This window comes from Centruroides vittatus, unplaced genomic scaffold (genome assembly GCF_030686945.1).
Source record: "Centruroides vittatus isolate TY-2023 unplaced genomic scaffold, ASM3068694v2 contig_290, whole genome shotgun sequence".
Classification (NCBI taxonomy): domain Eukaryota; kingdom Metazoa; phylum Arthropoda; class Arachnida; order Scorpiones; family Buthidae; genus Centruroides; species Centruroides vittatus.
Window position 1 is genome coordinate 2,719,913 of NW_027121846.1, and position 24,242 is coordinate 2,744,154.

The 24,242-nt window shown below is 34.5% G+C and overlaps 1 protein-coding gene across 1 annotated transcript; it reads right to left on the bottom strand.

Moving 5' to 3' along the window:
• Positions 1-1,021: 1,021 nt before the first annotated feature.
• On the bottom strand, positions 1,022-11,967 carry PTPMT1 (protein tyrosine phosphatase, mitochondrial 1). Its single transcript, XM_067267021.1, has 5 exons — positions 11,851-11,967; positions 6,081-6,236; positions 5,929-6,009; positions 2,509-2,700; positions 1,022-2,333 (listed from the first exon to the last, which is right to left on the bottom strand). Exons 1-5 carry the CDS (start codon positions 11,923-11,925, stop codon positions 2,205-2,207), a joined length of 633 nt encoding a protein of 210 aa, XP_067123122.1. The 5' UTR covers positions 11,926-11,967; the 3' UTR covers positions 1,022-2,204.
• Positions 11,968-24,242: the final 12,275 nt, after the last annotated feature.

Below are 24,242 nucleotides of genomic sequence, written 5' to 3' on the forward strand. Positions count from 1 at the left end.
AATGATAACATATAGATGTTAACTACTACATACATCATGTCATCATCATCATAATATACAATTACAGTCAAACCTGTTTTTATGCGCTCTTTTTATGTGCGATTTTTATTTGTGCGATTTTTTTAATGCGAATTTTTAATTTGTGCGGTATAGTTGGCGACTAGTCTCGTGCGATTCGTCATGTCTCACGTTGACTTATTATAGCTAAATAAACTTATTATAGCATAAATGCACTTATTATAGTAATATTATTGCATGAATATGCGAAAAATGAAATAATTTACTTTTTAAGTCAACAAAACACCACCTGGACAAAAATATGTAAAACAGACGATAGACCAGACGATGCAGTCAAGTGCTGACATCTGTTGTCAATAAATTGTATTTCGTACGGTTTTGAGTTATTTTCTATGTGAGACTTTTTTTATGCGGTCCCTGTTGACCGCATAAAAAAATTATTTTTTTAATTGTGTTGCGAAAACTATTATTTACAGCCATTCGTGAAGTTTCGTGAGATTTTTTTTAATGCGTTTTTTTTAATGCGGTCCCTATCCCCCGCATAAAAACAGGTTTGACTGTATATATTGTTTAGATAATGCAATAACTATAATTGATCATATGTGTTATTAATGTCTTCTCTGCAAGCGTGGTTGAACCCATGACAAATGAAGTAGCTAAGTATTAAGAGAAAATTTGCAATGTATCTTAGTCAATGTATCAATGAAAATTTCTGAGTTAACCTGCACTTAACACCAGGAAAATTGGAGTGGCATGCTGGTACCTTTATTATCTTGGCCATCATATCAAAAGTTATACATTTCTACATGAATTTGTTACTATAGATTATGAATAGTAGTTAAAAATAATTTTGGGAGTAACACAAAAATATTTGCATTTAGTTTTTTAATTTATACTTTAAATATATTCCAATTAAATTAAGATTTTAAAACAGAATATTTTCTAGAAATTTTAATGGGAACCAAAAAAATATATGTGTAGCAAGAAAGAACAACAATTTTTAGCTACAAATTCTTTATTTGATTGTCAGATAAATAAAATGAATGACTTTTGAAGCCATTGATAGAAACAGGAATCTGTATTATAATTTAACAATTTTAGTTATAACATTTTGGATTAATATTTATTTATTGGATAATAAGTAAAACTATTCATTAACAACTAATTTTCAGTTTTTTATTTTATTCGGATAGAAATACTTTCTTTGCATTAATTACAATTCTATTCTGAAGAGGAAAGAGGTATTTATGGTATTTATAAAGGATGTTTTAGTTGTTCATTTGGTTAAGAACATCATTAAAAATACTATTGATTATGAGAACGTATATAATTAAGAATTTTAAAAATTTTGGTTTCTTAAATTTCTTTCAAAACTACCTTAGGCACTTTTTACTTTGAATTAAACTTTCTATCATTAGATTTGAACTTTATTTAACCTGATAATAGTAAAATCTTAATGTACTTTCATATTAATTGGTCTAATTTCTCAAGTTAGAAGAGAAAGAGAGGAATTATCATGGATAAAAATCTACCTTTGATCATAATAGTTTCTCAGAATTCTATCAAATATTCTATATAAGTAGCGTATGCCTAATGAATACTTAAAACTAGAATTTTTTTTAATGGTTAACAAATATTGAGATGACTGTACATAAAAAAAATGAACGGAAAAAAATATCTAAATAGTGCTTTATGTAAAAAATAAATCTGTTTGTTCTGAGTATTTTGTGAAAATTCTGGAACTTTTCCAAAACATCCATATTAAAGAAAAAATGTAAAAATACATTCTAAAAAGCTATTTAAAAATAGTATACTGCATCAAAAAATAGTTAGTTATTCAATAATGGAAGCACGAGAGTTTGATATGTTTAAATCAACTCAAATACCTTTCTCTGTAGTTTTTTTAACATTATCAAAGATTTATATTATGAAAGTAAGTAATAGTATGTATGGAATGTTAACAGACTTGACCTGTTAATCAACTGCTGTTCAAATGACAATTACAATTATTAATCTGAGGTAATTAATCTTCATGTTTGGAGCAAGTAAATAAATAATTTTTCTAATAAATAAATTGTATAAAATATCAGCACCTTACAATAATATGATATGTAGTTTCTGACACAATTCATAAAAAAAATTCTTGTACATGTTTACTTTGATCTGTAACATTTGAGATGTATTTTTCACCCCTGTTTTGCAACATTAATTCTATAGAATTCTTCAAGAGCTTCCCATTGTTTGCTAGAAAGCAATATATGAGGTCGTTTTGATCGAATCATCTCCACTGCTTTAGATGGTATCCAATAGTGTCTCTGCAAATTAAAAAAATACTTCAATCATAAAAATAATTTTTAAACATTTAGTTGCAATTTTAGGATTAAAAATTAGATTCAAGAAAGAAATAATATGAGTCTGTAACAATTTCAGAAATATAAAAAAATTGTGTTCTTGATAAAATCTAAGTGATAAATTTTAGTAATAATCTACCTGCATAAGATAACAACCAACAAGAGTAGCACTCCGAGTCCTTCCAGCTTTGCAATGGATATAAACAGAATTTCCTGTTCCAACAAACTTATTTATAAACTGCACACCTTGAAGTAATTTTTCTTGACTTGGTGTTTCAAAAATATCTGTAGTTCTTAACTGTAGAAAATCTATTCCTTTATCCTTCCATTCCTATAAACAGAATTCAAAAATTAAGATCTTATTATTTTCAAATTTACATGCCATACAATTTTTTAAACCATATTAAAACACCCAAATTTCGACATTTAAATGATGATTTTTCTCACATTCTTTCTTCCATAATTGACTAGATAACCTACTCATAACAATGACATAATTCTTGTAATATGTTTCAATGTTGTTTTGTTACATACGGTTTTCTGTAACTGTCAAATAATTATGGCAATATCTGTGACTTGATTTATGTTCTATATTTTTGTTATGTTATGACTAAAGTCCATGACTTGGATGAAGCTAGAATTTAACAAAAAGATTTGGATAAAGTTATTAACTAAAGTAAGACATAATCTATTAATTTTAAATTTTATCCATATAAAGTGCACTTTATCCAAGTCATGAGTGAATAAAAGCTGGCATTATCCAAAAATGGATAAAGCAAAAAGTAAAAACACAAAGCAGACTCTACATTTGTACTTTATCCAGATATTGTTTAAATAAAACTTTTAAAGCATGAGCATTTTGTTTTTAGCCACTGTATAGCTAGGGAGAACAGGACAATGCTCAGTCTGGTGATTTATTGCTAAATTTCAAGTCAATTGGCAATGTCTATGATAAACTTCTTAAAAAAAAACACTTGTAAACTGCAGAACCACAACTGTCTTTCTTGTATTTCAACCCCATAACACAAGACCATACTGCAATAAGAAACAATGAAGAAAGAACAATGGCTCCCATTTATATACAAAGCCTTTGGGGATCCCTCAATCATATTTCTGAGGGAATTGAGTTTGAATATTTGAAAAAAATTGTGTGAACAGGTGTGTGTTAATATTTTTACTCTCTGCACATTGCTTGTAGATGTAGCTGTCATCTCATTGTTTTGGGATTTTTTATTTTAGGATTTTTTTAAACATTCAAACCCAATTACCCAGAAACCAAAAATGTGATTCTGAAGGTTATCATTATATGAAGCCCTCGGGGATGTTAAACATCTCTGAAGGCTTCATACAGTACTTGGTGACTCAAAATATATGCAAAAAATTTCAGGAGCTGATTCTTTGAATAATTTCAACCATAAATGTTCATATGAACATATGTTCAAAGCAGCATAGTTTTAAAGTCACAGGATGTTTAATATGTTGCATTGATTGATGTGCATATTTAAAAGCATTGAACATATCAAAACTATCTTGAGGAGTAGACTGTTGTCCAATGCTTCACATATACCAGTCATTGATCCAATCAAAGCTTGACTATGGGGCAATAATTCACACACTGCATATTAAACCCAATACACCACCAAGGGTTGTGTATAGGACCATTCCATACTTCTCCTGTGCACTGTCTGTATGTTGAATCATTTGAACTGTTTCTCCATAGGAGGAGGAAAGAGCTGTCTCCTTTTTTATACAATAAAACTGAAAGCTCTGATGGAACATCCTGTGAGGCACATTATATTTAACACAATTGTCCCTAGATTATTCTGCTTTCCTCCAACTTGTATTCCCACATTTGGTATGTGTATGCAATCTGTACTGAGTGAGATCAGTTTAGATGTAAATACCATTTCTTCAATGGGATGTAATCTACATCTTTGCGGGTGGCCAAGCCAATAGTTATTGATACCAGCTTCCACAGTAACCGAAAATTGAATAATGCTGACTTTATATACCTGCAACAGTTTGCAGGATATATCATAAATTATAGAAGTTTTGCTTTTATTTATAGAGACGGATCCAAATCTCATGATAATGTTGGATCCTCTGATCTATCATGAAGATGTGGTGACAGATAAACTACAAATGGCTTCCTTGATATTCTCTGCCAAACTGTATGCCATCCACTTACCACTAAAACATATTGTAAACAAAGGAAATCATTGCACTAGAATTTTTCAGACTCACTCAGTATGATGCAGGCTTTGAATTCTCTGTAGTTTTCTCAGCACTTTCTTGTGCAGAAGGTCTGGCAGCTATTATACCAACTTTTTTTCATGTGGCTAACAAGTCAGATTTCATTGAGTTCCAGGACACATAGGCATAATGAGAAACGAACTGGTTGACATAGCAGTAAAGTCAACTATCCCACTCAGCCAGTTCCCTCAGGCAATATCCTACACTAATTTAAAACCTATCATAAAGACTAAACTATGCAAATTATGGCAACATTCTTGGGATAGCCAAACTAGCAATAAACCACACAAGATCAAGCTGGTTATAGAATTGTGAGAATCAAGCTTTCACAGAAATAGACAAGAGAAAATTGTCTTGGCATGATTGTGCATAGGATCCATCATTACTTCTTTCCTGAATACTTTGTGCCAACACCTTTTTAACTGTAAAGCATGTTTTACAGTTAAAAGCAGATTTTAAAGTTTGTTTTAAAGTATCACAAATGCAATATGTTAACATATTGCATTTGTGATACTTGTCTCATGAATCATTCAAATGTGAGTCTTTTAACCCTTATTGGCAAAGATTTTAATTCTTAATGCATTTTCATGTTTTTTATCAGATACTAGTATTTTATGAGAAATTTGATGTTTTAGACTCTGATTTTATTGTGATTTGTTTTATATTAATTTTAACTGTTTGTCTTGTGCTTTATTTTGTACATCTACTTTTATTGGTTTTGTTGAATGGGTTTATGAAGCTTTTAATATTTTTAAACTACTTTAGTACTTGTTCCTATTTTCAGCCTTTTTGGCTATTTTCATAATTTTACCATATTGATGCATTTTAAATTTTATCTTAATGGTTCCTTTTAGAAGAACCATTTTGCTTGTTAGACATTTTACCAAATGGTTGGCACAGCATGGTCCATGAGGCTCTTGTGCCATGAACTGCCATAAACTAAACTAAAGTAATGACCTGTAACTTCAGGTTCTTAAACATATTCACTGTCTTCTTATTGCAGTGTGGTCTTGTGTTATCAGTTCTTTTGCCCTATTCTGTAATACATCTTGAGTGTTTGAAAGGTGATGCGATAAAATTCAATGTTGAAAATTCAATCACTAATTACTGATTTGGTGGAATAGGAAAATTAATTTATGTTTAAACTTGCAACAACACAACTAAACAAACTGAGACTGGACACTTTTAACTACAAAATGCTGGCAGTCTCATGTTCCTATCCCCAACTTTGCCAAATAAGGTTTTCTAATGTTATATTCCACAATCAATCCTTACATAAATAACGAAATTATTTATTTTAATATACCTGCTTAGTTGTTACCCATAGTTTCAATTCAAAATCTTCATTCATGGAAACAACTCCTTTTACATTTTCATTCTCTAAGAGCTGAAATGACATTACATAAAATAAATTTAAATTTTCATTAAATATTTTTAGAATAAGAAAATCATTTTCACCTGAGGAGTGAATTTTCGAAAGGGAAGAGCACCCAGGATGACTGTCTCGTCAATGCGGTCATACCAACGGCGAGACGTGCATCTTTCCATCATTACATTGTAGAATAATGTAGGATAAAATGTTGCTCTCGCAAATATCATGTGGATTGTTTCTGTCTGTGATGAAAATAGAATTTATTTGAAATTAAAATGTAAAAATATATTCACAACAAAAACTGGTTGTTTAAAATAAAACTACACACAAAATTCCATAAAGGAATAAAACAAACTCTCTACTAGAGTCTATCAAAGGAGGCTTATTGTCCTCTTTACATCCCATACCAATCCCATAACCCTTTCAAGTACAAGATTATAGCCTTTCGTTCTATTGTTAGAAGAACATTTACATACCACTGTACACCATATGACAGGGACAACTAAAGTTCATCACATCTATTGCATTACAAGTTACTGTGCTACTCTCATTAATGGATTGATATGCCACTGTACATTTAACAACAAGAACCATGCTTCTCAATAGTAGTGATGGCGTCGGCCATATTTTTTTTGTATAATTTTGTACATATGTTCGTATTTTTATTGGATTAGTTTTAAGTCTTTCCTGTTTCTTTGTTCTAAAATTCTTCCTAGAACGTTTTCTTAATCCTTCTCCCATGGGGGTGAGACGACCAGTTCCGAGAACGTGGGAAAAACAAAAGAAGAGTGTGGAGCCTGAGGGTAAAACGGCTGAAGAGAGACCATTCTTGTGTGGGATCCGAAAGAAGAAGCACGAGGAAGGCAGTGCTCGAGAGTGAAAAAAAGGAAAGAAACAAAAGAATACGAGAGACTGCAAGGTGCTAAGGGATCCGAGAAAGAAGTGGAGAACAGCGAACATATACGTAGAACATCGAGACAAGTTAAAAGACAAGGTCTACGGCAACAGAGGAGTCAAAAGAGTATAAAGGAGAAAAGAATCGGAGAAGGTGTCTTACCCCAAGATTCATCGATTCAAAAAAAAATCCCGGGTATTTTCTAATCTTTCTCTCTGTCCTTTATTCTTAATTTCCATTTTTTCAATTTTTATTTTTAGTTATAAGATAGATGTAAGTTTAGTTTTTAAGTTAGAGTAAAAATATATCAACCCGCGTATATTTGTCACGTACCACGAAGTCTTGTTTGTAGGTTAGATAAAAAGAATTGGTCAACGCCTGTGTATCTTGACTAAGTAAGTGAGATAAAGTTGGGATCGTGTAAAAAAGAACCGTTTCGTTGTGAATAAATAATACTTTGTGCTATTTTTGTAATCAAAGTCTTTTTTTTTGTACCTTCCTGCTCGCGGGATCCAGTACGTATCATAACGAACATCACAGTAGGATGGATTTGTGGTTATTATTTATAATAAGGTGATGTCAAGCCTTTATAAAGAAATTGCAAGAGTGGCTATTGTCAGTATTGTCAACAGAAGGAGTCTGACCTTTGCTTTAATTAAGAACAATAAAAATCTCATGAATGACAACTACACACCAGCTATACATTATATGACACTCAAGTGAGCCACTTTTTAGTATACATCAGAGCAATTGCCAGGAGCCTTGTTTTAAGAGTAATAGAGCATATATACAATGTCAGTAAGAAATGGTACAGCATACTTTTTGGACAGTGAAGTGCAGAGGCTCATTTATTACATTGAACATCCCAATTTAGTTTATTTAGCTCTTGAAATTTACAAGAATGTATGTCTGTTTAAGACGTACATTCTCTACATCATGGAGGGCATGTTTCAAACTCCCTTAGAATTTCCATTTTGTTTTAATTTACCTTTGTAACATGGTACCATTTATGCACGTGAGCTTTAAACTATTTTGAATCTTTGGATTTAAATGTATTCAATGGCTTGTTCTGTTTTCCTTATAGAATACCTGATGATATTCATTACAAATGGACGAAAACATTTGTATAAGTAAATAATTTTTATTCCTTTAAAAAAATATCTACATTGAAGGGTATTAAAATGTCTTCACATATCTGTCTTGTCCAATCACCAAGGACCAGTCTTGCTTCACAGAGATGATCTTTTTGAATAATTTTGTAGAGGCCTAGCCTTTAATAAAAGGTTGTCTCTGAAGCAAGACTGTTTGGTTCCTGGTGATTAGAGAAGACAGATATGTGAGGACATTTTAATATGCTTCAATGTAGGTATTTTTTTTTTTTAAGTGTATAATACTGTCTGCCATTTTTAATTGAAATTTTTATAGTATTTTGTATGTAGTCAAAAATATAAAACAATAATTAATAACAATAATAATAATTTTATAAAATAACAGCATACAGCAAGTTATTACCAGATGTGTATTTTTAAAAAACTATAACTTAGTATTAAAGCACCTTTTCAAGAAATATAACAAAAAAATTGTTAAAAACAAATCACATGTATTTCCCAAGTACTGTACTTTTGATAACATTAAGAACAGATAATACATATTGCAAACATCTGAACACTTATTATTATTTTGAAATTAATTTTTTTAAAAAGCTTATTGTACCAATTACATAAGAAAAATACAAGATTAAAATATTTTTTTAGCATAAACCTAAAAGAATTTATCTACTCTCCTAATAAGGAAAGTCACTGTTTCAGAAAGGTTAAGGTCAACTGGCTTGTTAATTAGTATGCATATCATATCATTTGCAATAACTGTATATTGGTCCATATTGGAATAATTTCAATATTTGCCTTTACAATAATTTTAAACAATTCTGTGTTATTTTTCTTTAAAAGAAGCTATTAACATGAAAGAAAATACGCAACTACAAAACATATATAAACATCTCTAAGCCTGACAGTTATATTAAAGCCAAATAGTTGCTGGATTAAATGGCCAGATTTAAACTGGCAATTGTTTGGCTTTAACAAAACAATCAATATAGTTCATTACTGAAAGTAGATTTCCCCAGTGTATATTTCTGAAGTACCTTTGCTGATTTTAAAAAAATTTAAATATTCTATACAACTTGCTATCACTCTTTTAAAACTTTTTCAGGACCTTTCAAAAACACTTTTTGTTTGCCATAAAAATTTTATTATTTGGAATATTCTAAACACAGAGCTATTTTTCCGCTGGAATGTGCCAGTACACTATACAGTACTGGTAGCTGTTCAGTGAAAACAATTCTATATGTTCAGTCATCATATACATATACCCAACAGTAATTTTTTTTGGAAAAAGAACACTCACTAAACTTAAGAATTTCTTTTAGTTTTACATAAAATCAACTGAATAAATGCTTCAGTTAGTGAAAATAAGAGTACAAGAGTCCCATATCTGAACTAATGTAGGCAGGGAGTGATCTGGAGGATGATAAAATCTAGATAAAGGAATGTGATAATTTTTAAATAAGACTAACATATATGTCTACTGTATGCATTAAAAAATGTTTAATTTGACTTTAATGCTTATTTTTGACAGTTTCAAAATTAATTGTAAGTCTTGTACAAAAGTCATTTGTTTTGTTCTTCTCAATTCACTGACAAGCTTGTTACATCATGCCAATGCAACATCATGTCAGTGGTGGTTGATGCATTGAATTCCTCTACAAACTTCAAAGCAACCTTAATAAAAAAATGTACAGTACACACTGAAGTATGGAAAGGTAAGATTTGGAGTAGTGTACAATATTTTTGAAAATTTTTGGTTGTACCTTTGATCACTGTATACGGGAGTCTACACTGTAGTTTATTATTTTATTTAATATATTATATTTTTTTTAATAAAATCAAAACAAAATATTCAAGACATAGAGCTAAACATTTGAAAAGATATTCTCGAGTTACTCATTTAATTATCTTGAATAATTAATGTGCTTTCAATTTTATCAAGTCAATTGGATTGTATCAATGACTTAATTTGTTGGTAATCTAAAAACTTTTAAAGGCACAATAACAATGATGATAATTAAGATTTGTCATAAAATCAACATAAAATCATTTGCAGATTGACATAAAATCAACAAAAAAAATTTAAGATATTTTTATATATCTCAAAATATTGTGTGGATGTTAAACTTTAAAGTCTTAATATTAAATTCTGTTTGAATTTATCTTTTTGAAAAAAGTAATGTTAGTAATTCTAAATATTGTGTTAATTTGTATATTTATAGTAGTAAAATTTAAGCTATTAGAATTAGAATTTTTTTATGTAATTACCAATATATGTTAAATGTATTACTACATCCTTAAAAAATTTCAATCTAAACCAAAAAAGCTATTTAATATGTATTACACAGATATGGCAGTTGCAATTAATTCGATTAAATTTTATAAATAAATATAATTAAAAGTATTTAGGAGATGAACAATTTCTGCAAAGATTTTCCCATTCGATAGTTTAATTTAACCAATACAATTAGTGTGTACATAAACGAGATACACAATCTAAGATAGAAGACAATGACTTAACTTGTTGTATTATATAATGATATGTAATACAATAAGTAAATGAACTCCCATTAGCAAATAAACTGATAAATTTTGGAATGTCTTTATACTTTATATTTATCCCAACTAGGACTGTCGTGAAGGGAGGAAGCCGGAGATTTTTCTCCTTGCAGAAGAAAATTTAGGAACTCCTAGTGATTCCTATCCTTATAAAATTAATCTTATTCTTATTAACAGAAAATAAAATCTTTAAGATTGCTTTCTTTGTTAACAAAAAACATTCTACATATTTCATGCACTCTATCCCCAGGCTCCACACAAGCTCTTAATGGTTCTGACCCCAAAACAAATTATGAAACAAATAAGTAAGTAAACTGAAATAAATTTTTCATTTACTTATTTGTTTTATAACAATTATAAGTTATTATTATTTATCTTCTAAAATTAACGATTCTTTTATTTTATATCATAATTCCTATTTTATTGTATCTTTTCTGAACTTAATTTTGGACAATCTTCAATTTTTTGTACAACATCTACACATCCATTAATTTAAGAGAGGATCCAAAGAGGATCGGGAGGAGGAAGTGCAGAAAACCAAAAGCCGAGACGGGGCATCGGAGGATTTGGGAGAGAGGACACCCCGGATAGAAAGAAACGGAGAAGACAGATTAAAGACAAGAAAAAGCCAAGACAAAGAAGAATCCAAATAGACAAAAATCATTTTGCATTTACGAAAACTTCAGTTGTTGCGGTGTAACTTTGTTTACATACACGGAGATAGTAATTTATAATTAATGCATGCTCCCATTCCGAGCATTTGAATTTCTCAAATTCGTATAGATCTTTTGACAAATTATTTAAAAGACAAATATATAAACTATCCAATGCTTATTTGAAAAAGGTGAAAAAATATTTCATTCAGAAATATAATTAAAACAATTATTTGTATTCATATTCCGATTTAATCTACATAGAACACGCAATAGCACAATATTAGAATATTGTTCGATCGATCTTCTAACAACACGTTTATTGTACTGTACGTCATTAAATGGATCCATCTCGTTTACTTAACAGAATACGCGTGCGCAATATTTAAAATTAAACAAGAAAAATAAATCGTAATACATCGATTATTTAAAAACGGGGCAAAAAATTACTCACCGAAATTAGCAAAAACGAAAGAAAAAATATTATAAATTAACCTAAAACGACGAAATATAAATAATAATAATAAAGTAAGCAGACGAACGAACGAGGGAGTAACTGCGTCGCCTACTTGTAAGGTCGAGGACACGACCGTTTAAAGCGGAAACAGGTATGTTTTGAGTTTTTATTCGTCGGTAAACTCACCATCTTGTCCCAATTGCTCATCCGTCTTGTGCCAGTCGAGCCGAACGGAAGCCGTGAAGTGTCCCCTATCTGCATATGATACTAGACAAGATGGCCGACGTATACCCGCAATTGGTATATTTAGTCGAGCTTATTTTTGGCTCGATTAATGCGCGTCGAGTTTAATTGGAAGTTATTAATCCTCGCCGATCGATAGCGGTTTTAACGCGGGTAGAAATTTTTATTAATTGTATAAACATCTCGGTGATTATACATTTTTAAGACGGAGATAATGCACTGTTATGAAGTCGTTAAAACACATTAAATACCAGAATTGTTTTATCTTTTGAAGTCTTCTGTCATCCACATATTCAGGTATACCTGAATATGTGGGTGACAGAACTGTCAGTTTTTTCTTGAGTCTGTTCGGTTATTTTGTATCTGTTTGTGTTGACAATAAGTGTAGTTTGGTATAAATGTGACAGCTGATTTTCAAAATAGCCATCGTGGATGTTTGGAGGAATTTATAGAAATATATAGAAATGAAAAACTATGCTGACCCGGCCACGCGCGTTGCTGTGGCTCAAAATGTATCTATTATAAATGTGTAACACTTCCCCCGTGGGGGGAATTTCAAAAAATCCCTTCTTAGTGTATATTCTCTTGACGTACCCTATTAAAACGCAATCAAAAACGCATCTAAAATAGTATAATAAAAGCCGAGTTCTTCACAGTAAGCCTTAATCCCGTCACTTTTCCCGCTGGGGAATATCGAAAAATCCCTTTTTAGTGTATATTCTGTTGACGTAACCTATTAAAACGCAATTAAAAACGCAAAAAACGCATGTAAAATAGTATAATAGAAGCCGAGTTCTTCACGGTAAGCCTTAATCCCGTCCATCTCCCCCCACTGGGGGGAATTTCGACATGTATATTATATAAAAACACGTGCGTATTCGAATGCAACGTTGTGTCAAAATTTCAAAGGAATCGGTAGGAACAAACGAACGTTATATTTTATTTATATTAATATTTATATTAAGTAATAATTTTAATAAAATAGGAATAATTAATAGTTATTCTCCTAACCTCACTCAGACTCTATTACACTGTAAGACAACAACACCTTGATGCTGAGAACCTTTAACTTTAATCATAAACAAACGTTTTCGGCCCATTCCATGGCCATCGTCAGGCTAACAACATTCGAATACTGTTCCGAATAACCAATTTCAAATTTAAATAAAATACAAAAGAACTCACGCGCGATGCTAAACAACGTAAACTAAAACTAATATAAACAACATAGAAAAGAACAAACGAACGTTATATATTATTTATATAGATAGATAGAAAATGATCTGCTTCAGTCCATTCTCACAGAAAAGCATAATGCCTGACAGAAAAGCAAACTTAGTTCGTCGGAAAGGTAGCGCCATCTGTTGGACATAAAAGCCTTAATTTATATATAAATATATTTTTGAAAGGGGGAGATGGTGTAGGGGTATGAAAAATAGATAGTAGCCGATTCTCAGACCTACTGAATATGCATATAAAATTTGGTAAAAATCGGTAAAGCCGTTTCGGAGGAGTACGGTAACTAACATTGTGACACGAGAATTTTATATATAAGATATAGAAATGAAAAAAGTCTAAAGACTAACGATAAAGCGAAAAAAGACTAGAGTTGTTCAAAATTAGTTCAAAAAACTTCAAGAAATAGAGCCGTGGGCAAATAGAGAAAGTGGATCTGGTGGTTCTACTGTGGTGTTCTATATGAGTGTGGCAGTATGACCCGCGAATGAAACGTACAGAAAAGGACACTGCAACGATTACAATAATAAACAATGTTCCTTTATTCCACTTAGAACAAAATAAGATTCTTGTTGTTAAGGAATCCCAACTGAATTACAATTCGAGGTGTGTTAATTTTTAAGCGCGTAACAATCGGTCCCTCCGTAAACGCGTAACTAACCTAACATTATAATCTAGCTTAAATCTAACTTAATATTAAGGAAAAATAAGAAAGATAGGACAGCAGAAAGGTAGAAGAAATGAAAGGGATGATTCACCCGGGATTTTCTCTTTTTCGGCGGATGCGTATCGATACTTTGTGTGGACCCTGGATCAGACGATAGTGGCTTTCCTCACTATTCTTTCTTCTCTCAATTATCGGAGTTCTACCAAATAATAGCCAGCGATATTCTAAATATTTCGGCTCTCAACATCGAAGTTATCGCACTTATCTCTCCGATCTCTCGGAACATCACGATCGAGCACTCGCGCTCTTGCCGTGCCGTCACGTCCTCTTCGTATCTCGTCGAAAAATCAACCCCTCTCTTAGCCACATTTTTTCCCATGCCACACACACCTGCTATTGTCCCTACCGATTCTCAGAAAACTTGCTGATCCAGCCCCACGGCGACTAACGGTCCAGTGGAAGGTTCCAGAAAGAATAGACAAGAAGGAGGAAAATGGCAAAAATAAGATAAAATTACAACTATATACAATAAAATATCATATATACAATATGGTCGACGGCCACATACGCCCCCCTTTTAAGATCACACTCCGTAGTGGCAATCTACGGTAGTCAACCTTACATCCCCTTGTATTATAAGGGTGCCGTGTTTTCTCCTCATTATCATCGTCTTTTCTCCTTCTGGTCTCCTCACTTTCCACTCCTCCCGCTTCTTGCGTTGTGGTGATTGGGGTGGGCTGTTCTCTTGGTAATGGCAACCAAGTCCTAACGTAAGCGCTGGGATCTTCATCTTCTTCCTCGTCTTCGGTCTGAGTCTCTTGTCTCTTCTGAAACCGTACTACCTGCCTTCTACTCTCCTCATATATAGGGGAATAGCATGCTTTGATATGGTCAGTGTGCATCACTAACCTCTCAGTTTGGTGATTAGTGCCAAGTTCTACAGTGACTGGGCCCAAGATGCGTGTGATTCTATAAGGACCCGAATACTTTGGGGAAAACTTCCCTGTACCTTTTCTTTTCCCTTTACGAAGTAACCACACACGCTGCCCTCTTTCCCATATACATTCTCTCTTGCCCTTATTTTCACGCCCCCTATTTTTATAATTCTGTTGTCTTTCCAACTCGTACGCGACCCTCCTGATCATATTTAATTTTGTGAAGAACTCTGATCCTCGAGTTGGGGCATCTGTCCCTTCCACGCTCTCCTCCGGAAAAGCGTTCGGAAATCGAGGTTCAAATCCATGTAACAGGAACGCTGGGGACTCGTTGGTAGCCGTATGAGTAGAATTGTTATACACGAACAGAGCAGGTTTGATAAATTCATCCCACTCCCTGTTATTCCCATTTGATATCTTCGCGATGATTTTACAGATAGTTTTATTTAACCGTTCACATATGGAATTCGTGCAAGGGCGGTATCGAGACCCCCAAACACAGGAGAAAGAGAGTAATCACACTTAAAACAAAACAATGGTATACTTCACGGAACGCTGGTGATCGTTGGCGCTAAAAAGAGCGGTGTGAGCCTTCGCCCCATACCGCACCCCCCACTCCAGTGTTTTTATAAAAAAAATAAGACAAAAACAGCGCAAGAAGAGCTTTGTATACATCTCCGCATCCCACCTCCCCCCCGTTACTCAAATATTACAATACAAAAAAAAAAAAAAAAAAAAAAAAACCCGACACCCCTCCCTCTCAGACACAAAGGAAAGAATTTTAACAAGGAGATAATGTTTTTTTTTAAACTCGTTCATTTATAACGGATATTTCTCTGCTTTGTCAAGGGCAGTATTATCTCTGGTCTGGTTGTGTAATAATGTTTTGTAGATTTTAATAGGACGGCAGAGCCGCGGCACAAGGGGAAAAAAAATTTTTTTTTTTTTTTTTTTTTTCCCCCCCCCCAAAAAATGGGGAGGATTTTTTCCACTCCCTCTCCCCTGCGAACTCACCCCCTTTTGGGCTACGGAAAAAGGGTTTTCCCCCCCCCCCCCCCCCGCCCTCAGCTGTGGTCAATTTCGGGCTTTTTCCCCTTTTGGTTTTCCCCTCTCCTATGCCTCGGATTATTTTTTATTTGGACTCACCCCCCCCCCGCTTTCTGTGGCAGAGCACAAAAATTCATACATTATAACAATCCACCGTTTACCCACAACAAGAAATTTTATATTTTTCGCGATTTATATATCTTGGACTGGTCGAGGATAAGGGTTATACGGGGAAAAAGATGTGTTTGGGTACATTTTGGCTTTCGGCAATTATTTCTAGGTTATAAAATTATGATCTACTTATAGTCTAAGAGAAATATATTTACTACCACTATTAATCGCGGTAGACTTCGCGCAGACTAGAGGAACACGATGTAATAATCAAAAAAACTAGAGTCCACACCTTTTTGGGGGGTGTGGTGTGGAGAACTACAGGCAAAACTCGGTTATATCCTGTATAAAATCCATGGGAGGGAGAGAAGGAGAGCAGTACGACACACCATAAAAAGATGACACAACACCATTCCCTCACTGTTGCTGGGAAACAAAACACCTTATAACAAATTAACAACTTAACATTAAAAAGAAATGACTCCTATAATATACACAGATGAGTTTATTTTAAATTTCTCCTAATGTGTTATTTTATATACCTTTCGATTGGAGTGTTCACATGTCTTCTTCAAACTCCTAATTGTTGCCCTGTAGAGGGGTGATACTGTGGGAACGTACCATATTTATTTAAACTTTGTTTAATCATTCTCCACTAAACCAGCACACAGGCACCCCCCCACCTTGAGGGATTTTGCGGTGCTCCCCTATTCCCTCCTATTTCAGAATTCCACAGAATTTCCTTACCCCAAAATCCCTTCCCCCCCAGAATGTAACAAATGTGGTCCGTTTGGAGTTATGTGGACAATTTAAGATTAAAAATTAATACCCCATAAAACCAAAACACGGAATTATAACATGGAGTATTTGAAGTGAAAAAATAAAAACACACATCAAGACCTTCCTTTCTTTGATATCTGTGCACAATTTGCCGCACTGCTCCCAAGTTTATATCTAATTTAAAATATCTTTCCTCTCGCCCTTCATCCATCCATCCCAAAAAACAAAGAAAAGTCACACAACATATATTATTACCACTATTTTGTGTTGTTACTTTTCATATCCACCTCCACCTCCCACAGCTTCCTTATGTTTTGTCGATCACCATTGTCATAACACCTACTATAACACACTCACTTACTTCTATATTCAACTCAATGATTTAATATAAACAAATATAAAAGAGATATTAGTACTATCCCGACAATAAAATGAGCCAAAACATAAACAAAAATATTATAAGCAATAACTGATTCTCCCTTCCCCTCTCGCTCACGTAGTGACACTCCTCCCATTGAACGTGGGAGGTGGCTGAGCGGCTGGGCGACGGGGGAAAACATACTATAATAGATTAATAAGGACCGCTGGTGAAATATTCGAACATATTGTCCTATGGAATATGTGAGAGGTCTTATGGTCGGTTTTTTATAAATAAACTACATCACAAGGATGGGCCTCACGATCAACGGACCTTAAAAATATTGCGCGAAATGGCGCGGGACTGATGGCTAGGGGAAAAAAAAAAACACTTAAACAATTTTTTCTGTATTATTATTTTTTGTACTCTCTCAGAGTCTCCAGATGTGAGTTCCAGCTCGAAATGCCCAGCTGGGTAAACTTTCTCACGTCCTTTCTGACCGTACGCGACAGCGGCGTTCTTCTTATTATGAAAAAAATAATAATTAGAAAATTTGGGGCCCGCCGCCTAAAAACAAAAGGGTGTTTTTTTCTTTCTTGGATTCTGGTCATCTCAAAAGTAAAAGCCACATATAGAATTGAGAGAATAGACCAAAAAAAATAGAAAACGGAAGAGGTGAATGTTTTGAATTCCACACCGGCCCGGGCCCGCTGTGTGGTGGTTTGGAAGGAAAACATAAAAAGAATGTTCAATAAAAACCATCAAATACGGAACAACTCTGGCAATATCCTTAATGTTGTGGTCCCGAAAAGTTTTTTTATTGAGTTTTCTTTAATTATAATTTTTCTTATTTGTGTTGGGGCGTTCTGGGCTCTTCATGTATTTGGAGTCAGGGGGGTTGGAGAATAAAGCAAATCTGAGTTCAAAGAGGGGAACTCTCACGTGTAATCAATTTTTTGTTTTTTGGAATAAAAAAAAAAAACACTATACATTTTTAAAAAGAGAACAAACACAAAATAAAAAAAAAAAAAAAAAAAAAAATAAAAAAAAAAAAAATTCCGCGCCCAAAATGGGGGAAAAAAATGAAGGGGGGGGGCCCCCCCCCCCCGGGGGAAGGGGGTTTTTTTTTTTTATTCCCTTACAAAGGTTCTATTTTTACCCAGGATATAAGCTCTCTTATATCATTAACTTAATTAACACACATTATATTAGATTACTATATACATATTCGAAGAATTAAACAGTTAACGATATTAAATATGGTACGGTTCCGGGGAAAAAGGGAAAAAAAAAAGAATTTTTTTTCCCCCCCCCCCCCAAAAAAACCCCCCCCCCACCCCCAAAGGCCCCCCCCCCCCCCCCCGACATTAAAAAAAAAAAAAAAAACCCCTTTAATTATACAACACTAACACGACTTTATATAAAAAATACACATAAAAGTTAAATTAATAATCTAATTTTTACTTGAGTGTACAGGACCGCCAAAAAAAACATTTTCCTCCCCCCATAAAGAGTAAAAAGGCGCCCACCCACGGTCTTCATATAAAACACTAATTTAAATGATCAAAAAGGTTTCTTTATGATTTAATTTAACCATACACAAATTAATGAATTAAACCACCTACGGATATGTCTCAAGTGATTAAAAATAAAACTATATCGTCCTGAAAGGACGGGTAAACAGGTTTATCCCGACGAAACGGAAGGCTAATAACCATGTCGTTCCGACATCGTCCTTAAGAATCTCCCACTATCGTTTTTCCTCTTGCAGGCCACATAGTTATGATTTCCCTCACTGGTAGAAAACGCATAAACATGTCTGATAGAGCGGTCTAAATCAATCTGGAAGTATCCAGACTTTAGATAGAAATATTTACTTCCGTGAATTTACTTAGAATCTCGTCAACGCGAGCTATCGAAACTCCTGAGTAGTGGTTAGAGCATTGACCCGTCTAAGGTCAAGGGTCATCCTTATTTACACCGTTTTCCTTTTCCACTATGTGAATTGGCGAATTCCAAGCCGAGTCACTCTCCTCTATTATACCAGCCTTAAGTACGCAATTGGTCAACACCTATCAGCCCTGGCAAATGGCACTCGGGATACGTATGCGTTATTTACGGCTTCGTCTGATCAACAATTTGGCTTAATGCGATTCGCCTACCATACCGGTCAAATCTCGATTGATTCAGCGAAGCAAGCCGGAGGTACCTTCTAAATATTTGATAAACCTCTCCTTTTCAATATCTTTTAACCCTCTAGACCTCTAATTTTACCTGAGTAGCATTATGTAATCCTCGTACGTATTCTCGCTCCCGTCATCTTTTCTTGTGCCCCTTTGATAGCTACCCACATTTTGCTGATGACCTCATATAGTTCCCAAGTTGTCCATCCCCAGAATGCCGTCATAGTCAACATGCTTGGGAGCTTCATACTTGCCCACGGACGATCTAGAATGACTGACTTTTATATCTCACCTCGACGGATAGAACCTTCTCACACTCCGTCACCTTACCACTAATACCCCTTATTCCCAACACCTCATCCTTGACGGTTGCTCTAGCTACGGCCTGTTGTGGCATACGCTCTATTATTGTAGAATTTAAGATTGACTTTTCGGCCCCCGTGTCGATGAGAAAGCAGACTTTTTCCTCCTCAATATTACCATTGATTATCGGCAGGCCTCCTGATGATCTGAACACTTGGTCGGTCAGTCTAATGGTTAACGAAGGAGCACTATGCCGACCCATATAGCACTCCCTTAGATGTTTAAACGCTGCTCACTATGCTTCGGGCAACTACGGGCCAAGTGACCCATTTCATTGCATATGTAGCACCTCTTATCCCTTAGTCGTCGTTCCTGACCCTCTTTATTTAACAATTACTCACAGCTTTCCGTTAACGACTCTATTCTCTTTTTCAATCCCCTAATCCTCTCGTCATTATCATCTTTCCGGACTCCTTGGCCTTCGCATTCTACGGCTGACAAATCAGATTTCTCCCTTGTGCTCACGTTCACCCCTCTCCTTTCAAACTTACTACTACATTCTATCTCAATCTCCTCCTCTATCTCAGCTATCTCAAAAGCTTCGTCTAGCGTTTTGGGATTTCTCCTTAGTACGTTAGCTTTCATATTTCCCTTTAATCCCTTTATGAAGCGTTCTAGGATTATGTCGTCACGTAGGGTACCTATCTTATCATTTTCTTTTGTGGCTCTTGCCAGAAGCGTCTTAGTCCGGATTGCGAAGTCTGTTACCGACTCATCCTGTCCCTGTCTTAAACTCAACAATTGATCTAATATTTCTTAATCGGCACCCGTTTCGTTTTTAAAACACTTTATCAGGTCCCGTTTTATTTCTTCTACCTTCCAGGATATTGTTCAGCTAAAATAGAAAGGTTGCCAGAAGGCTTCGCCTTTAGTCGCGACTGCAACACCGCAACCTTAACCTCATTATTCACCCGGCTAATTTAGTATATTTTCTATCGTCTGAAAGAACTGATTGATATTAATCGTATCCCCTGCGTTCCTGAAAATAGGGATCATGCCAAAATCCCGTTACAACTAATGGCTGGCTGGATTAGTTCCTTCACCCAGTCACCGAACTTCCGACCTGGTTGTTCATCATTACAAAATTGAGATAATATGGGATCTAATTCACAAATAATGTACACGGGACACCCGAACAAAACGAACAAAGAAACAAAATATAAATAAAACAAAAACTTTAAACTCTTTCAGTTGGGATCCTGTCGCGTGACAGCTATGTGGTTGTTCTATATGAGTGTGGCAGTACGACCCGCGAATGAAACGTACAGAAAAGGACACTGCAACGATTACAATAATAAACAATGTTCCTTTATTCCACTTAGAACAAAATAAGATTCTTGTTGTTAAGGAATCCCAACTGAATTACAATTCGAGGTGTGTTAATTTTTAAGCGCGTAACAATCGGTCCCTCGTAAACGCGTGACTAACCTAACTTAAATCTAGCTTAAATCTAACTTAATATTAAGGAAAAATAAGAAAGATAGGACAGCAGAAAGGTAGAAGAAATGAAAGGGATGATTCACCCGGGATTTTCTCTTTTTCGGCGGATGCGTATCGATACTTTGTGTGGACCCTGGATCAGACGATAGTGGCTTTCCTCACTATTCTTTCTTCTCTCAATTATCGGAGTTCTCCAATATGCCGGTTTCTATATTTCGGCTCTCAACTCGATTATCGCACTTCTCTCCTCTCTCGGAAATCACGATCGAGCCTCGCTCTTGCCGTCCGTCTCTCTTCGTATCTCGTCGAAAAATCACCCCTCTCTTAGCCACTTTTTCCCCATGCCACACACCTGCTATTGTCCCTACCGATTCTCAGAACTGCTGATCCAGCCCCACGGCGATAACGGTCATGGAAAGTTCCAGAAAGAATAGACAAAGGAAGGAGGAAATGGCAAAAATAAGATAAAATTACAACTATATACAATAAATACATATATACAATATGGCCGACGGCCACACTACATTCAAATAACTACTATTTGGGCCTAATATTTCAGTTCCATCTATCATATATTTTCATGGTCAAGGTGATCCAAAGATGAGTAAGAACTAGGTGATAGTGCCGTTAAAAAATTGTGCAATGCATAAGAAGCTATTACTAGTGAGGTTGTGACTGAAGTTTTAAACATAAAAACGTGTACGTTGGACGTTCAGCGCTGCTTTCTCATAAGCCTAGAAGTTTGACAATGGTGTTTGGAGTTGGTGGAATCGTGCTCGACATTCCAAACGCCATTGTCAAACTTCTAGGCTTGCGGGAAAGCAGCGCTGAATGTCTGACGAACACGTTTTTGCATTTACAACTTTGGCCTCAAGCTCGCTATTATCAAATTGATGTGCTTAGGATCTGTCCTGTATGTAAACCTCGGTGATAACCCACGCCAAATTGCCCCTTGATCCTAGTTATGCGGCCTCATACCTTTGACCTTTGTCGTGTTCCTTTTGTCTTTGGGCAGGCCTGTCTTTAGGTGTGGGCCTACCGGGCCTGAGCCCAGGGGCCTCCTAACATTCGAGACCTCAAAAATATGCAAAATTGAATAGAGCAACAAGTAATAAAATTATTATAAACAGTAAACAATGAAAAGATATGTTTGATAAATTTTATTAAATATAACAATATGTTTAGCAGATAAAGCTAATTGAAAAATTTATGAACATTAACCCTCCATTACGAATTCCTTAAGGGGCCTCCAAGCTTTTCTTGGCCCAGGCCTCAGACGTACCAAAGATGGGCCTGTCTCCAGGCAGTTGTGTGTTAGCTGTGGTGACACTTAGACCTATAGGTACAAAGTTACATTTGTATTATAATAAAGTTTATCAGGTAACCAAAAAAGTTCTGTAGTTTTTTGTTGAAAGAAAACAAACATAAAAATGTATAGGAAATAACACAATTTATTCATCAAAATAACCACCCTCACATTCAATAACTTTTTCCCAATGGGAAACAAGCTTATAAATTCAAGTTTTATAAAAGTCACGATCTTTAGAGTTGAAAATCTTCTCTAACTCTGTTTCCATAGCCTCTCTATTTCTGAACTGTCGATTTCGCAGATGATTATCTAGGCTTAAAAATAGGTGATAGTCAGAAGGGCTAATGTCGGGAATAAGGAGGGTGCAAAAGAAGTTCCCATCCAAGGGTCTGAATTGTGTCAGAGGTCCCACGCATGACATGAGGCCTATTAGCATTATCATGTAGGAAAAGAACGCCTTTACAGTTCACTAAAGCTGGCTGTTTTTTCAAAAGTGATTGGTGAACTCGACAGAGTTGGTCACTGTAGACGTTAGCAGTAATAGTCTGGCCAGATGGTATAAGTTCATAGTGAACAATTCCATTTGCAGTCCACCATACGCACAATATTGGCAGGTGTCGATTGATGAGGTATTCATTTGCTGAGCTTGTAAAACTTTCCCAAGACTATGCAAATGTAAACAGACAGTTTCATCACTTATGGAGAACCTTTGTACTAACATCTGACAAGTTTGAGTGGAATCTTCTTCGATTGCAGCCTGTAATTCATAATCATTAATGTCATATGGCTGCCCTTCTCATGGTGCATCTTTAAGCGACTCATTGTCAGAAGAAAATTTTCTAAACCACCTTTGGGTGGTGTGAGTGCTGACAGAACCTTGTCTGAAAGCCTGGCATATTTTTCGAACATTTGCACAGCATTTGTTCCAAGTTTAAACTCATACAACATACAAGCACAAATTATAGAGTTTGGAGTACTCAACTTCAGGTCAATTTTTATAATATTAAGAGATAATCTTTCTGCTTCTTTTTATATAAGATGAATCAGCATCGTGTTTCCGGATTAATATAGCTTAGAGCCTGGGGGGATATTACTGTAGAAAACTTGAGATCTTTGTAAGTTCTTCCAGTTGCAAGAAATTTAAGACAGTTTAATAGCTTCTCATATGATGCTACAGCTGATTGCATTTCTTTGCAATTAAAGAAGCTACCAAGTCAGAAAGCCTTAAGTACATTTATTCATCCATTCTTAAGAAGTTATATCAATCTTTCGGTGCAAATTTCAATTCCTGCAGTAAGTTAAATGTAAAAACTATTTTCTTTTCCTCAACTAATATTTGCACTACATAATACATTTTTTATTATCATCACACTTTTTTGTTTCAAATAATAATCCAACCATCATCTGTAGATGTCATGCTAACTGAAACCGAACTGCCAACCAACAGTTAACCATGTGGTTGCACTGCACTCTTCAGGTATGTTGGTACTGTACATGTGTAGCCATCTTTAGGATATAAATTGTTTAAAATACATATGATATAATGCTATGGTATTGATCAATGATATCTGCATGTAGATCATATGAAAATTTATTATTTCTTTATTTGTTGCTTGAATTTTCTGTTAAATATAATTCTCTTAGTATTTTGTCTCTGACTTTTATTATTTGTTTTTAGACTTGTTTCTAAAATAATTTGTGCATTTATGTTGTCTTTATGTATATTTTGAATTCATGCACTTATAATTTTTGTAAGAGTTATGTGTTCCAAATTGTTTTAAAATATTTTTTAAAATGTTCGGTTCCACGCATTCCAATTTTGGAATTCCATTGGTTTACGAACCTGGAGCAGACCTTGGTTAAGGTTGAAAGCATTTGTTTAATTTTTATTAAATGTTTTCTTTGT

What these genes read in the sequence shown, in the direction of transcription:
- PTPMT1 (XM_067267021.1), bottom strand. Translation starts at nt 11,925, where the DNA reads ATGCAGATAGGGGACACTTCACGGCTTCCGTTCGGCTCGACTGGCACA. An exon ending in TTCGAAAATTCACTCCTCAG is followed by an intron (nt 6,010 to 6,080) that starts GTGAAAATGATT and finishes ATGTCATTTCAG; the next exon opens with CTCTTAGAGAATGAAAATGT. An exon ending in TTGGTTGTTATCTTATGCAG is followed by an intron (nt 2,334 to 2,508) that starts GTAGATTATTAC and finishes TTTAATTTGCAG; the next exon opens with AGACACTATTGGATACCATC.